Source organism: Bombina bombina, chromosome 11 (genome assembly GCF_027579735.1).
Source record: "Bombina bombina isolate aBomBom1 chromosome 11, aBomBom1.pri, whole genome shotgun sequence".
NCBI classification, from domain to species: Eukaryota; Metazoa; Chordata; class Amphibia; order Anura; family Bombinatoridae; genus Bombina; species Bombina bombina.
Genome location: NC_069509.1, coordinates 20,156,127 through 20,174,074, shown reverse-complemented (window position 1 = coordinate 20,174,074; position 17,948 = coordinate 20,156,127). Strand labels below are relative to the sequence as shown.

At 37.8% G+C, this 17,948-nt stretch overlaps 1 protein-coding gene across 2 annotated transcripts in view; it reads right to left on the bottom strand.

The window, feature by feature from the left end:
* LOC128642453 (uncharacterized) overlaps nt 1-17,948 on the bottom strand; it is a 34,555-nt gene that overhangs the window by 1,627 nt on the left and 14,980 nt on the right. The window contains exons 3-6 of one of the 2 annotated variants that reach the window (XM_053695223.1): nt 10,309-10,518; nt 3,225-3,265; nt 2,754-2,780; nt 2,502-2,528 (exon numbers count right to left, since the gene is read on the bottom strand). In XM_053695223.1, the coding sequence (XP_053551198.1) occupies nt 2,502-2,528; nt 2,754-2,780; nt 3,225-3,265; nt 10,309-10,518 (305 nt within the window). The remainder of the gene's footprint in view (nt 1-2,501; nt 2,529-2,753; nt 2,781-3,224; nt 3,266-10,308; nt 10,519-17,948) is intronic. The other variant, XM_053695224.1, reaches the window with a different exon arrangement.

Here is a 17,948-nt window from a genome sequence, read left to right as displayed (position 1 = left end):
GTCAATGTTTATTTGTAATGCATTTTATAATAACAAAAATATATACATTCATTTAATTCAATTCATTTAATTTCAGTGACACCAGTACAAACGGAGTTAATTGTTGTGGGGGGTTATTATAATAAGTTAACAGTTAGATTTAATATTTTGGGGGCTGCAGTGCATTTTAATTTGTTTAACACAATTCCTTAAGCTAAGTTTGTTGACCAAATCATAGAAACTAATGCAGGCTGTAATTAATTTCTTGAAAATTTGGAACTAATAATTAATTTCTGCACAATTCTATTATTTATTCATTAATAAACCTTTGTTTCCTTTGTACTAAGACTAAATGCAACTAAAATCCTTTATTTCCATGTGTTTTATTCTGCAAATAAGCAAGCGATAATCATTTACTTCAGTTGTCCAAAAGTGCTACATTTGAAAGTGGTATTTTGAAATGTGCCCGAGCGCAACCCTTATCGCACCTCTTGTAATATGAGCACAATGCGCTAAGAGCCCACTCTGCGATTCTCATTAAAAGTACAGCACCACTAAAAAAGGTTTGTCCATGTTAAGATGCTTTGGTTAAAATAATAAACTTCCACTTGTGATACCAGATTGTGCTTTATTCTTGCAGGAGACCAAGCGCCAGATGTGCTCCACTTGTAATCTAGCTCTAGCTGTTAACCCTTAGTAAAGTTCCGCACAGCAGTATGTGGCACAGCACCTCTCAAGCTGTTTGGTGGCTATGTGAATATGCAGTCCTGGTTTTGCTCACTGAGTTGCAATACAAAAGTTAAGCACATACACCTAGATTACGAGTTTTGAGCTAAACAGGGAGCGAAACTAACGCCAAAAAGTTGCGTTATTTCACTCTCCATATCGCTGCCATTGCGAGTTACTGAAAAGCCTCCCTGTGTGTGCGATATGGTGGCGTTAAGCTCCATACCGCACAAAATCCATGGGCTGATTTGACGTGCTCGTGCACGCTTTCCCCCATAGACATCAATAGGGAGAGAGTGTTAGAAAAAAAACTAACACCTGAAGTGCAAAATGAAAAATCTCTGTAACGCAACCCCATTAATGTCAATGGAGAAGAAAAAGTTACGTTTAAACCTAACACCCTAACATAAACCCCAAGTTTAAACACCCCTAATCCGCCGCCCCAGACATCGCTGACACCTAAATAAAGCTATTAACCCCTATTCCACCACTCCCCGACATCATTGACACTATAATAAAGTTATTAATCCCTATTCCACCACTCCCCAACATCGCTGACACTATAATAGTTATTAACCCCTGTTCCGCCTCTCCCCGACGTCGCCGATACTATAATAAAGTTATTAACCCCTAAACCTCTGGCCTCCCACATCGCCACCACTAAATAAACCTATTAACCCTTACACCTCCGGCCTCCCACATCGCCACCACTAAATAAACCTATTAACCCCTAAACCTCTGGCCCCCCACATTGCCGCTACTAAATAAGCCTAATAACCCCTAAACTGCTAGCCCGCCACATTGCAAAACACTAAATTAAACTATAAACCCCTAAACTTACTAACCCCTAACTTTAAATTAAAATTACAATATAACTATCTTAAAATAAATAAAAACTTACGTGAAATAAAAATAAACCTAACATAAACCTATACATTAACCTAACCTTACTATTCTATTAAAATTATTAATACTACCAATTAAAAAATCTAAATGACAAATTTAAAAAAATACTAACACTATGAAAAAAATAAAAAAATCTAAAATTACAAAAAATAATAATTAATGTTTATTTAGTGGCGGCGATGTGGGAGGCTGGAGGTTTAGGGGTTAATAGGTTTCATTTAGTGGCTGGGATGTAAGAGGCCAGAGGTTTAGGGATTAATAACTTTATTATAGTGGTGGTGATGTGGGAGGCCAGAGGTTTAGGGGTTAATAACTTTATTATAGTGGTGGCGATGTCGGGGAGCGGCGGATTAGGGGTTAATACGTTTTAAATAGTGATTGCGATGTGGGTTAATAGGTAGTTTATAGGTGTTAGTTTACTTTATAACATTTTAGTTATGAGTTTTGTGAAACATTTTTGTTTCACAAAATTCATAACTACTGCTCTCAGATGGCGGTATGGATTGTGTCGGTATGATGGTAGGCTGTAACGCAAGCATTTTAGCCTGAACGCACAACCTGTTATACCAGTGCTATGAAAAGCCCACACAAAAATGTAATTTTTTTGAGTGCAGAATGGACGTTGCGTTACAGGCTTAAATGCTTGTGTTACAGCTATACCAACACGATTTGTAATATGCGTTCCTGGACATTATGCTGGAATGGCCATTTTTTCAGCGTTAAAAGCTGTACTGCAACACTTGTAATCTAGCCAATAGTAATCTAATATATATATATATATATATACACACACACACACACATAAAAACATTATGCTAGATACTATTTTATATATATACACACACACACACACATAAAAACATTATGCTAGATACTATTTTATTTCTTACCCATAATTTCTCTTGTATCTTTGGCTCCTTTAAAAAGAAAAATATATATAAATAGATTAGTGAGATTCATTTGTTCACTCCTTTCACAATCTATATTCATCTGCAAAATATTATATTACACTATAACATAATATGACTTCTAGCAGTGATGTTTAAGAAGTACCCACTTTGTGTCTGAGAACAGTCTCACAATGACTATTTTACCTACTACACACATTAAAACATTATGCTAGATACTATTTTATTTCTTACCCATAATTTCTCTCGTATCTTTGACTCCTTTAAAAAGAAAAATATATATAAATAGATTAGTGAGATTCATTTCTTCACTCCCTTCACAATCTATATTCATCTGCAAAATATTATATTACACTCAGGGGCGTATTTAGGTTTTGTGCTGCCCTAGGCACTCAAAATTCTGCTGCCCCTTAAAAATCTGCTGCCCTAGGCACCGGCCTTGTTGGCCTATGCCTTAATACGCCCCTGATTACACTATAACATAATATGATTCAACACATTGTTCTATTTTGATGAATGATAGTGTTAAACAGAATTTAGTGCCTGTATATTTTTTTAATATACGTATTAAAAATAATAACTCAAGTTAAAATAATTGTCAATGCTTGGTATACAATTGATCCCTCTTTTAGTATTATAAAAAAAATACATGATCTTAATTCATGGTTAATCCAGAATACTTTATTGAGAACATGAAATCTTTACCTGATATCCTTGGATAACGATGTGTGTTTCTTCCCAGCCAGCTTTTAAAATGAAATGAGGAAAATACAACATAAGTAACAAGTCAGAAACATACTAAAGTTTGATGATCAAAAACTCCCGCTATGGAAAGGAATCGCAAAACATCTTTGGGATTTTTTTTTTATACCTTATATTGCAAAATAAGGGTCTCTACTTCACATTCAGAACCTGCATAGTGAAATGCACATATTTTGAGGTAAAATTTAAGTTTCTAAAATTCTTGGAAGGACCTCACAGTTCTGACAAAACTTCTTAGTTCATCTTGCCTGTGCAGAGAGCTTTTTTTATCAGTCCCAAAGAGTTTACACGATTGTACCCAACATCTACACAAAATATGTTCATATAACGTAATGATTAAATGATGGAGAGAAAGCGTATAAAAGCTAAATGAAAATACAAATGATAGATTAATTATTTTTAAGTAAAAAAATAATAATTCTCATGTGTTTCTGCCCCTTAGTTATAGCTGTGTTGTTCAAACCTCTATCAAAAACAAAATGTATGCTTATCTGATAAATTTATTTATTTATTGACACGGTGAGTCCACAGATCATCATTAATTACTGTTTGTAATATCACTCCTGGCCAGCAGGAGGAGGCAAAGAGCACCACAGCAAAGCTGCTAAGTATCATTTCCCTATCCACAATCCCCAGTCATTCGACCAAGGGAAAGGAGAGAAAAAATAACACAAGGTGCAGAGGTGCCTGAGGTTTATATAACAAAGAAAACTGTCTAAAAAACAGGGCGGGCCGTGGACTCACCGTGTCAAGAAATAAATTTATCAGGTTAGCATAAATTTAGTTTTCTTTCTAATGATACAGTGAGTCCACGGATCATCATTAATTACTGTTGGGAACCAATACCCAAGCTTGAGGACACAGATGATAAGGGAGGGACAAAACAGGTGACCTAAACAGAAGGCACCGCTGCTTGAAGAACCCTTCTCCCAAAAGAGGCAAAAATATCAAATGTATTAAATTTGGAAAAAGAATGCAAAGAGGACCAAGTTGCAGCCTTGCAAATCTGTTCCACAGAAACTTCATTTTTGAAGGCCCAGGAAGAATAAACAACCCTAATTATTATTATTATTATCGGTTATTTGTAGAGCGCCAACAGATTCCGCAGCGCTATGTGTAATGAGCTGTGATTCCCTCAGGAGGTTGCTGTCCTGCAGTCTCATAAGTCAAATGAATAATACTCTTCAGCCAAAAGGAAAGAGAAGCAGCCATAGCTTTCTGACCCTTGCGTTTCCCAGAGAAGAAAACAAACAAAGCAGAAAACTGATGAAAAGTAGTGATGTTGCGAATAGTTCGCCGGCGAATAGTTCCCGGTGAACATAGCATGTTCGGTCCGCCCCCTATACCTCATCATTGAGTAAACTTTGACCCTGTACCTCACAGTCAAAAGACACATTCCAGCCAATCAGCAGCAGACCCTCCCTCCCAGACCCTCCCACCTCCTGGACAGCATCCATTTTAGATTCATTCGGAAGCTGCATTCTTAGTGAGAGGAGGGACAGTGTAGCTGCTGCTGATTTAATAGGGAAATCGATAGCTAGGCTAGTGTATTCAGTGTCCACTACAGTCCTGAAGGACTCATCTGATCTCTGCTGTAAGGACAGCACCCCAAAAAGCCCTTTTTAGGGCTAGAACATCAGTCTGCTTTTTTTTTTTTTTCCTGTGTAATCTAATTGCAGTCAGGGATAGGCAAGGTGTCCGTACACGGACACTGGTGTCCGTGACTGGCCCTTGCAGTGTCCGCCACCTGTTTTGTGGACGGGAGGGAGGAGTAGGACAGATGAATGCTGGTCCTCACTCCTCCTTGACCCAAGCGGCACCACACTTAGTAGAGGGAAAGTGAGGGAAGAAGCAAGCTCCCTGCAGTTAACTAACCGTGAGTCGTGACCCGTCCCAATTCCTTGATCTGTGCGGCAGCGTGGTGCTGGTGTCTGTATGGTGGAAGACCGCTGCCTACTCTGACAAACCTTACGTAACCAAGTAAGTAACCAACCATGATGATAATGCAATTAACATCAAGGTGGGTGGGTTTGGTCAAGAGTTGCAGACTCTCAATAAAACCCAAAAAATAAATAAAAGGTAATACCACAAGCAGTCTTTATATAAATGTTATTTTAAACTTGTTTGATTAGATGACTAATTTGTATTTGTGGAACTAGACCAGGGGGCGTCCAACATGCAGCCCATTTGACAGCAAAGTGTCGCTCTCCTGACTTGGAATGTGTTGGCAGAGAGGAACCATTTGGCCTTTCTAGTCTGCCCAATTTTTTAATACTTTCTTAGTTCCTGGCCTTATCTTATATCTAGCATAGCCTTATGCCTATCCCATGCATGTTTAAACTACATCACTGTCTCTACCACTTCTGCTGAATGGCTATTCCACCATGTATCCACTACCCAGTTTTTTTTATGTTTTTAATTTGAAATGTACCTTGGTATCCTTCACTAACGTCTGTGCTTTGGAAAATGTCAGCCACAGCCCTGGTCTGTGCCTATCCCTGATTGCAGTTGCCTGTCTGCCAGCGTGTGTGTCAGGCACACAGCGTATACTGTGCTCACTTGCCCAGTGCCACCACTCATATCTGGTGTAACAGTAGTGTACATTTAAAAAAAAAAAAACACTTTTTTGACTGTGAAATAATAGCAGACAGCTGCCAGTACCCAAGATGGCCACCAATAAGGCAGATGGGGAGAGTTAGAGAGCTGTTTTGGGGGGGATCAGGGAGACTGGGGGCTAAGGGGGGATGCTACACCACAGCATATGTAAATATGCTAAAAAAAATATTTTTTAAAAACCTTTTATTTTAGTACTGGCAGACTTTCTGCCAGTACTTAAGATGGCGGGGACAATTGTGGGGTGGGAGAGGGAAGGGAGCTGTTTGGGAGGGATCAGGGGGTCTGATGTGTCAGGTGGGAGGCTGATCTCTACACTAATGCTAACATTAACCCTGCAAGCTATTAGCCATAATACACGTGTGATGCGCAGCAGCATTTAGCGGCCTTCTAATTACCAGAAAGCAACGCCAAAGTCATATATGTCTGCTATTTCTGAACAAAGTGGATCCCAGAGAAGCATTTACAACTATTTGTGCCATAATTGCACAAGCTGTTTGTAAATAATTTCAGTGAGAAACTTAAAATTGCGAAAAAAATTGTTTTTTTTTAAATTTGATCGCATTTGGCGGTGAAATGGTGGCATGAAATATACCAAAATGGGCCTAGATCAATACTTTGGGTTGTCTACTACACTACACTTAAGCTAAAATTAACTCTACAAGCTCCCTACATGCTCCCTAATTAACCCCTTCACTGCTGGGCATAAAACACGTGTAGTGCGCAGTGGCATTTAGCAGCCTTCTAATTACCAAAAAGCAATGCCAAAGCCATATAAGTCTGCTATTTCTGAACAAAGGGGATCCCAGAGAAGCATTTACAACCATTTATGCCATAATTGCATAAGTTGTTTGTAAATAATTTCTGTGAGAAACCTAAAGTTTGTGAAAAAGTGAACAATTCTTTTTTTATTTGATCGCATTTGGCGGTGAAATGGTGGCATTAAATATACCAAAATGGGCCTAGATCAATACGTTGGGTTGTCTACTACACTACACTTAAGCTAAAATTAACCCTACAAGCTCCCTACATGCTCCCTAATTAACCCCTTCACTGCTGGGCATAAAACATGTGTGGTGCGCAGTGGCATTTAGCAGCCTTCTAATTACCAAAAAGCAACGCCAAAGCCATATAAGTCTGCTATTTCTGAACAAAGGGGATCCCAGAGAAGCATTTACAACCATTTATGCCATTTAGCAGCCTTCTAATTACCAAAAAGCAACACCAAAGCCATATAAGTCTGCTATAATGGCATGTCTGGCACACAGTGTTGGGGCAAGGGTCCATCTGACAACTGATACCTGGTCTGCAAAGCATGGTCACGGCAGGTATATCACCTACACTGCGCACTGTGAAGCGGGCGTAACCCTTACACTACCTGATCGATACAACATCATACCTGATGTTTTAAAGCACGTTATTCCAAACAATTTAGGAATGTTAGGTGATTTATGCCCTTTATGGATTAAAACCAGACTCTGCATCAACTATGTAATTTTCCATGGGAGTTTTGCCATGGATCCCCCTCCGGCATGCCACAGTCCAGGTGTTAGTCCCCTTGAAACAACGTTTCCATCACTATTGTGGCCAGAAAGAGTCCCTGTGGGTTTTAAAATTCGCCTGCCTATTGAAGTCTATGGCGGTTCGCCCGGTTCGCCGTTCGCGAACCCAAAATTTTATGTTCGTGACATCACTAATGAAAAGTCCTTAGTCGCCTGTAGATAGAACAAACCCTTCCAAGATAACATCTTAATATCTAAGGAATGCATAGGCATAAACAGAGCCCTCTGTAAAAACTTTAAGATCAAGGTTAATACTCCAGGGAGGAGTAACAGGGATAAATACAGGACTGATCCTGACCAAGGCGTGACAAAAAGATTGCACGTCTGGCGCATCTGCCAAACGCTATGCAACAAAATAGACAATGCAGAAATCTGAGCTTTCAGAGTACTAAATGACAAACCCTTCTCCAGATCCTCCTGGAAAAAGGAGAAAATCCTTGGGATCCTGACTTTACTCCAAGAGTAACCTCTGGTTTCACACCAATACAGATATTTACGCCATATTTTATGGTAAATCCTTCTTGTTACAGGTTTACGAACCTGGATCAAGGTCTCAATGACCGACTCTGAGAACCCATGCTTAGATAAAATTAAGCGTTCAATCTCCAAGCAGTCAGCTTCAGAAAAACAAGATTTGGATAAAGAAAAAATCTCTACAGCGGTAGAGATGACATTTACATGAGGTCTGCATATCAAATCTTGTGCGGTCATGCAGGAGCTATTCAGAGCCACCGACGCTCTCCTGCTTGATTCGAATAATAACTCATGGAACAACAAACTGTCTGGAACGTGCACAGAATGCTCCTTTAAAAACTATCGGCTAGATTACGAGTCTTGCGTTAGCCTTAAAAAGCAGTGTTGAGAGGTCCCAACGCTGCTTTCTAACGCCCGCTGGTATTACGAGTCTTGCAGGTACAGGTGAACCGCTCACTTTTTGGCCAGACTCTAAAATACCGCAAATCCACTTGTGTCAATTGCATATCCTATTTTTTCAATGGGATTTTTCTAACGCCGGTATTACGAGTCTTCCAAAAAGTGAGCGGTAGACCCTCTCCTGTAAAGACTGGTACCGCATTTAAAAGTCAGTAATTAAGAGTTTTACACTACAACGCCGTAGTATAAAACTCTTAACTAAAGTGCTAAAAAGTACACTAACACCCATAATCTACCTATTAACCCCTAAACCGAGGCCCCACCAAATCCCAAACACTAAAATAAAATTTTTAACCCCTAATCTGCAGAACTGGACATCGCCGCCACTCTCATAAATATATTAACCCCTAAAATGCTGCACTCCCGCCTCACAAACACTAGTTAAATTTTATTAACCCCTAATCTGCCGCCCCCAACGTCGCCACCACTATATTAAATGTATTATCCCCTAAATCTAAGTCTAACCCTAACACCCCCCTAACTTAAATATAATTTAAATAATCTAAATAAAATTACTACAAATAACTAAATTATTCCAATTTTAAACTAAATACTTACCTATAAAATAAACCCTAAAATAGCTACAATATAACTAATAGTTACATTGTAGCTATCTCAGGGTTTATTTTTATTTTACAGGCAACTTTGTATTTATTGTAACTAGGTAGAATAGTTATTAAATAGTTATTAACTATTTAATAGCTACCTAGTTAAAATAAATACAAATTTACCTGTAAAATAAAACCTAACCTAAGTTAAAATTAAACCTAACACTACTCTATAATTCAATTCCCTAAATTAACTACAATTAAATACAATTAAATACAATTATCTAAAGTACAAAAAAAACTACACTAAATTACAGAAAATAATAAAATAATTACAAGTTTTTTAAACTAATTACACCTAATCTAATCCCCCTAATAAAATAAAAAAGCCCCTCCAAATAATAAAAAGCCCTACCCTATACCAGTGATTTTCAACCTTTTTTTTGCCGTGGCACACTTTTATACATTAAAAAAATCCTGCGGCACACCACCATAGTTTGTCATGCCATGCCTCCTACGAACTATACATCACATATTGACATTCATTCACAAACAATTATAATGATTGTCTGTGAATGAATGTCAATATGTCATGGTTGTAAATGATGCCTGATGAGCCTGTCACATACCTCCCAATATTTCAAAATTTGAAAGAGGGACACCTCGATAAATGCCTACAGCATACGCTCTCGGCATTTATCATTGCACCAGCAGTTAATGTGAACTGCTGGTGCAATGCCGCCCCCTGCAGATTTGTGGGTGCTAGCAGGGGGTGTCAATCAACCCAATCGTATTCGATTAGCTTGATTTCTAGCAATGTCTGTCCGCCGCCTCAGAGCAGGCTGACAGGTTATGGAGCAGCGGTCTATTGAACGCTGCTTCATAACTTGTGTTTCCGAAGAGCCTGTATGATCGCCATAAACACGGGCATAAAGCTCCATTTGGAGCTTGATAATTCGGCTCCTTTGTCTGGCTGCCAGATTCCAGGAATAATACATTCATGTAACCCCTTGCTGGTTGCCCCACTCCCTGTAGCAGATAAAAACAAAGTACATTAATGTGTTCCTTTTCACATACATCATTTCTAATTTCCCAGACAGTCTGATCAAACAGACTCTTGGAGACCCTTGTTCTTATTATTACTATTGTTGCTATAATATATTACATACAGTATATGGGATAGTAACAAAAAAGAGGATCCATCTCACCCACATTTAGGTTTAGTATGTGGTTATTTGTCCTTGAAATTGACATATAAATGTTCTGAGCTCTGAGTGATGTTACAATGTGTAACCTATAGTGGACTCATGTCTGTATTTCTGCTCTCTATATTTCCATCTAAAGCACAAACATAAAACGCACATTTTGTACCTGTTTTTTTGATGAGCTGCTTTATAGGATTCAGCTTATCAGTCATCACTCCATGGTTATCTACATTTATATACTGTTTATCCTGCACACTGAATAGGAAGAGGTCCTTGGTCAGTCTCCTGATGCTGGGCTGGTTCTGCAGAATCGTGTCCTTCACTACAGAACCGCTGTCATCCAAGTCATCGATTACCACAATAACGTTCTCTTTTCCTTTGTATGAATGAAACATGAAAGCTATTTTAGTCATCTTCTATGTTTTGTTTATCTCTATATTTAAAAGGGATAGGAAAGACAAAATTAAACTTACATGATTCGGATAGAGCCGGTCATTTTAAGACACTTTTAAATTCACTTCTATTTTCAAATGTGCTTTGTTCTCTTGGTGTCCCTTGTTGGAAAGGAATACGCACATATCCTACACTAGTGGGAGCTAGCTTCTAATTGGTGCCTGCACACATTTGACTTTTGTGATTGGCTGACTAGATGCGTTCATCTTGCTGCTAGTAGTGCAATGCTGTTCCTTCAGCAAATGATAACAAGAGAATGAAGCAAATTTGATAAGGGAAGTAAATTGGAAAGTTAATTAAAATTGTATGATCTATCCAAATCATGAAAGAATAGTTTGGGGTTTCCTGTCCCTTTTAATTATGTTTTGTGATTTCGAAACAGTTTTGTTAATTGTGTTATAAGTATCCTCTGCTGTTTTCTAATCTATCAACAACCACACAAAACAGAGATTCTGGCAGATAACTTCCTCTTTCCCTTCATCCATTTGCCCACAAAATAAATTTCCATCCTGTTTTGTTCCCTTCATAGACTCTATGGGGCCTATTTATCAAAGCGTCAACTGTGCTGCATTCGCCGGCACCAATACGCTCGCCTAACATCGCCTAACATTGTGGCGGCGGACCTGAATACGCTCTCGATAGTTACCAAAAAAGCTGTCAAAAAGCTGCGCACCAAGTACGGGGCGATGAGCAGCAGACTGTTGATAACTAATAGTCATCGATCTCGCTGCTCTTCGGCTTTTTGACAGCTTTATTTGTATACTGTCACTAAACACCCACACTATACTAAACTGTTTAACCCCTTTCCCACCGCTCCCGGACCCCACCGCAACTAAATAAACTTATTAACCCCTACCCCTCTGCTCCCGAAGCCCACCACAACGCTAAACTTATTAACCCCTATCCTGCCGCTCCCCGACCCCGCCGCAACTAAATAAAGTTATTAACCCCTATTCCTCCGCTCCCGGAGCCCACCGCCACCTACATTATACTTATTAACCCCTAATCTACCACCCCCTATACCACCACCACCTACATAAAGTTATTAACCCCTAAACCACCAGCCCCCACAGCACCATAAACTAAATTAACCTATTAACCCCTAAACCTAACAACCCGCTAACTTTATATTAAATATTAACTCATCCCTATCTTAGAATAAATTTAAACTTACCTTTAGATTTAAATTAAACTATATTAAACTATTAATTAATCTACCCTAACTATTATAATACAATTACATTAAACTATATTACATTAATAATTAACCTACCCTATTATAATAAAATTACATTAAACTATATTAAACTAATAATTAACCTATTCTAACTATTATAATAAAATGACATTAAACTATATTAAATTAATAATTAATCTAACCTAACTTTTATAATAAAATTACATAAAACTACAAATTAAATTAACTATATTATATATTTAAACACCTAACACTACTCAAATAATTTAAATCTACACTAAAAAAGTATTAACGCCTAGATTACGAGTTTTGCGGTAATAGGGGTGCGGTGCTAACGAGCAGTTTATGCTCACTTACAGACAGCGCTGGTATTACGGGTTTTTACAAAACCGGCGTTAGCCACAAAAAAGTGAGTGGAGAGCAAAATTTAGCTCAACATCTCACCTCAAAACCAGCGCTGCTTACGGTAGCGGTGAGCTGGCTAAACGTGCTTGTGCACGATTTCCCCATAGTGATCAATGGGGGAGAGCCGGCTGAAAAAAAAAACCTAACACCTGCAAAAAAGCAGTGTTGATCTCCTAACGCAGCCCCATTGATTCCTATGGGGAAATACAATTTATGTTTATACCTAACATGAACCCCGAGTCTAAACACCCCTAATCTTACACTTATTAACCCCTAATCTGCCGCCCCTGACATCGCCGACACCTAGATTATATTATTAACCCCTAATCTGCCGCTCTGGACACCGCCGCCACCTACATTATAGTTATTAACACCTAATCTGCTGCACCCAACATCGCCGACACCTACATTATATTTATTAACCCCTACTCTGCCGCTCTCAATAACGCCGCCAGCTACCTACATTTATTAACCCCTAATCTGCCGCACCAACGTCACCGCCACTATATAAAAGTTATTAACCCCTAAACCTAAGTCTAAACCTAACCCCCCTAACTTAAATATAATTTAAATAAATCAAAATAAAATTACTACAATTAACTAAATTATTCTGATTTAAAACTAAATACTTACCTATAAAATAAACCCTAAGCTAGCTACAATATAACTAATAGTTATATTGTAGCTAGCTTAGGTTTTTTTTTTTATTTACAGGCAAGTTTGTATTTATTTTAACTAGGTAGAATAGTTATTAAATAGTTATTAACTATTTAATAGCTACCTAGTTAAAATAAAGACAAATTTACCTGTAAAATAAAACCTAACCTAAGTTACAATTACAGCTAACACTACACTAAAATTAATTAATTCCCTAAATTAACTACAATTAAATACAATTATCTAAAGTACAACAAAAACAAACCCTAAATTACAGAAAATAATAAAATAATTACAAGAATTTTAAAATAATTACACCTAATCTAATGCCCCTAATAAAATAAAAAAGCCCCCCAAAATAATAAAAAGCCCTACCCTATACTAAATTACAAATAGCCCTTAAAAGGGCCTTTTGCGGGGCATTGCCCCAAAGTAATCAACTCTTTTACCTGTAAAAAAAAAAGTACAATACCCCCCCCCAACATTAAATCCCACACACCTAACCCTACTCTAAAACCCACCAAATACCCCCTTAATAAAAGTATTATTAACACTAACCCCTTGAAGATCACCTTACCTTGAGAAGTCTTCACCCAACCGGGCCGAAGTCCTCAACGAAGCCAGGCGAAGTGGTCATACAGATGGGCAGAAGTCTTCATCCAAGCCGGGAAGAAGAGGTCCTCCAGACGGGCAGAAGTCTTCATCCATCTGGCACGGAGGGGGTCCATCTTCAAGACATCCAACGCGGAGCATCCTCTTCTTTCTTCGTCCGACGACTGAATGAAGGTTTCTTTAAATGACGTCATCCAAGATGGCATCCCTTCAATTCCGATTGACTGATAGAATTCTATCAGCCAATCGGAATTAAGGTAGAAAATATCCTATTGGCTGATGGAACAACCAATAGAATGTGAGCTCAATCCTATTGGCTGTTCCAATCAGCCAATAGGATTGAAGTAAAATCCTATTGGCTGATTGCATCAGCCAATAGGATTTTTTCTACCTTAATTCCGATTGGCTGATAGAATTCTATCAGCCAAACGGAATTCAAGGGACGCCATCTTGGATGATGTAATTTAAAGGAACCTTCAATCAGTCGTCGGACGAAGAAAGAAGAGGATGCTCCGCATCGGATGTCTTGAAGATGGAGCCGCTCCGCGCCAGATGGATGAAGATAGAAGATGCCGTCTGGATGAAGACTTCTGCCTGTCTGGAGGACCTCTTCTTCCCGGCTTGGATGAAGACTTCTGCCCATCTGGAGGGCCATGAAGACTTCTCAAGGTAAGGTGATCTTCAAGGGGTTAGTGTTAGGTTTTATTAAGGGGGTATTGGGTGGGTTTTAGAGTAGGGTTGGGTGTGTGGGTGGTGGGTTTTAATGTTTGGGGGGTATTGAACTTTTTTTTACAGGTAAAAGAGCTGATTACTTTGGGGCAATGCCCCGCAAAAGGCCCTTTTAAGGGCTTTTGGTAATTTAGTGTAGGGTAGGGCTTTTTACTATTTTGGGGGGCTTTTTTATTTTATTAGGGGGATTAGATTAGATGTAATTAGTTTAAAATTCTTGTAATTATTTTATTATTTTCTGTAATTTAGTGTTTGTATTTTTTCATACTTTAGATAATTGTATTTAATTGCATTTAATGGTAGTTAATTTAGGAAATTAATTTAATTATAGTGTAATGTTAGGTGTAATTGTAACTTAGGTTAGGTTTTATTTTACAGGTAAATTTGTATTTATTTTAACTAGGTAGCTATTAAATAGTTAATAACTATTCTACCTAATTAAAATAAATACAAAGTTGCCGGTAAAATAAAAATAAACCCTAAGCTAGCTACAATGTAACTATTAGTTATATTGTAGTTATCTTAGGGTTTATTTTATAGGTAAGTATTTAGTTTTAAATAATAATAATTTAGTTAATGATAGTAATTTTATTTAGATTTATTTAAATTATATTTAAGTTAGGGGGGGTTAGGGTTAGATTTAGGGGTTAATAACTTTAATATATTGGCGGCGACGTTGGGCGGGCAGATTAGGGGTTAATAAATGTAGATAGGTGTCAGCGATGTTAGGGACGGCAGATTAGGGGTTAATAAATGTAACTAGTGTTTGCAATGCAGGAGTGCGGCGGTTTAGGGGTTAATATATTTATTATAGTGGCGGCGATGAACGGTTCGGCAGATTAGGGGTTAAAATATTTATTATAGTGTTTGCTATGTGGGAGGGCCTCGATTTAGGGGTTAATAGGTAGTTTATGGGTGTTACTGTACTTTTTAGCACTTTAGTTAAGAGTTTTTTGCTACGGCATTAGACCATAAAACTCTTAACTACTGACTTTAAAATGCGGTACCAGTCTTGACAGGAGAGGGTCTACCGCTCACTTTTTGGAAGACTTATAATACCGGTGTTAGGGAAATCCCATTGAATAAATAGGATAAGTGGATTTGCTGTATTTTCGAGTCTGGCCGAAAAAGTGAGAGGTACACCTGTACCTGCAAGACTCGTAATACCAGCGGGCGTTAAAAAGCAGCGTTGAGACCTCTTAACGCTGCTTTTTAATGCTAACGCAAGACTCGTAATCTAGCAGTAAGTTAACAAAAACTAACAACTAAGTTACAAAAAATAACAAACACTAAGTTACACAAAAAAATAAACACTAAGTTACAAAAAAGAAATTATCAACGCTTTAAAATAATTACACCTAATCTAAGGGCCCTATGAAAATAAAAAAGCCTCCCCAAAATAAAAAAAACCCTAACCTACAATAAACTACAAATGGCCCTTAAAAGGGCCTTTTGCGTGGCATTGGCCCTAAGAAATCAGCTCTTTTACCTGTAAAAAAAAAATACAAATACACCACCAACAGTAAAACCCACCACCCACACAACCAACCCCCCATATAAAAAGCTAACTAAAAAAAAACCTAAGCTCCCCATTGACATGAAAATGGCATTTGGATGGGCATTGCCCTTAAAAGGGCATTTAGTTATTTTTCGGTGCCCAAACCCTAATCTAAAACTAAAACCCACCCAATAAACCCTTAGAAAATCCTAACACTAACCCCAGAAGATTTACTTACAGTTTTGAAGATCCGACATCCTTCCTCCAAGAAGCCGGAAGAAGTCGTCAATGAAGCGGCCGAAGTCTTCATCCAAGCCCGCAGAAGTCTTCATACAGACGGCATCTTCTATCTTCAACCATCCGGCGCGGAGCGGCTCCATCTTCAAGACATCCAACGCGGAGCATCCTCTTCTTTCTGACGACTACCGACGAATGAAGCTTCCTTTAAATGATGTCATCCAAGATGGCGTCCCTTAGATTCTGATTGGCTGATAGAATTCTATCAGCCAATCGGAATTAAGGTTGAAAAAATCCTATTGGCTGTTCAGCCAATGGAATTGAGTTTTTATCCTATTGGCTGATCCAATCAGCCAATTGGATTGAGCTCGCATTCTATTGGCTGATTGGATAATAAATAATAACTAAATGCCCTTTTAAGGGCAATGCCCATCCAAATGCCATTTTCAGGGCAATGGGGAGCTTAGGTTTTTTTAGTTAGCTTTTTATTTGGGGGGTTGGTTGTGTGGGTGGTGGGTTTTACTGTTGGGGGGTATTTTTATTTATTTTTTACAGGTAAAAGAGCTGATTTCTTTGGGACATTGCCCCTGCAAAAGGCCCTTTTAAGGGCTATTTGTAGTTTATTGTAGGCTAGGTTTTTATTTATTTGGGGGGGGGGGGGTTATTTTCATAGGGCCCTTAGATTAGGTGTAATTAGTTTAAAGCTTTGATAAAAAAAAATATATTTTTTGTAACTTAGTGTTTGTTATTTTTTGTAACTTAGTTGTTAGTTTTTGTTAATTTAGTAATTTTTTTGTGTAGATTTAAATTATTTGAGTAGGGTTAGGTGTTTAAATATACAATATAGTTAATTTAATTTGTAGTTTTATGTAATTTTATTATAAAAGTTAGGTTAGATTAATTATTAATTTAATATAGTTTAATGTAATTTTATTATAATAACGTTACGTCACAAATTTCTACTTTTGCCGATCTGTAGGGTTTGATAACTAAGGGGAATCAGGCTCTCCATAATTGCACTGCGGAATTCCAGCGTATTTGCGGTTGACGGCTTTACGGTTGCGGTAGGCCTCATTATATTAACCTTACTTTCCATGTAAATTAATTTAAGACTCAAATATGCTGTGAATTATTGGTTTTCAGTTGGTTTAACCCTTTAACTGCTGAGCCTTTTCCACCTCCTGTACGAAGATCTTTTTGATTTTTAGGTTCTGCTTATATTTAAAGGAACAGTTTACCCAAAAATTTTCCCCCCTGTAATTTGTTCCCAATGATCCACTTTACCTGCTGGAGTTTATTAAATTGTTTACAATTATTTCCATTACCCTTATATTGGCATTTAAAATAGTTTCTTTAGCCTGTACAGTCCCCCACCTATTCTGAAAGTTTTTGGCCTAAAGGACAAGCTGTGTTAACACAGCCAGTAGAATAAATTACACTCCCAGTGGGGTATAGAAGAGATAAGGTAATAAAATGTTAATTTTCTATTGTTCTCTCCAAGTATTGGTGAATGGCTTATGGAAAGATATAAGATAAAGAAGCCGGTATATGTACACAATGTGATAAAGTAATGAGATCTGATTATACCTACAAACTCAACCCATTTTATTAGGCTGTGGCTTTTTGAGGGCCCTATTCCCGTGGGAACTTACAATCTAGATGGGTAGGAGGATGGGAAACAGGAGGTGGGGACTGCAAAGGTGAGAATGATATTAGTGAGTAGATAGAGGGCAACTGTTAGTTAAGTGAAGTTAGTTTGTTAATAAGTCGGGTGATAAGCTTCCCTGCATAGACAGGTCTTTAGGGAACGTTTCTATCTATCTTTATAACATGACGTGAGAACTCTGCAACAAAATGTATATTAAAATGTATACTTGTATTACAATTTTAATAACAATATTGTAATTAAAATAGTGTGTGTTTGTGATTTTTTTTTTAAACTCAGTTGTAAAAAGAGAAAAAGGTTATCTACATATAAAAAAGAACCTTTGGGTATCTGTGTATAACTTTGATATGC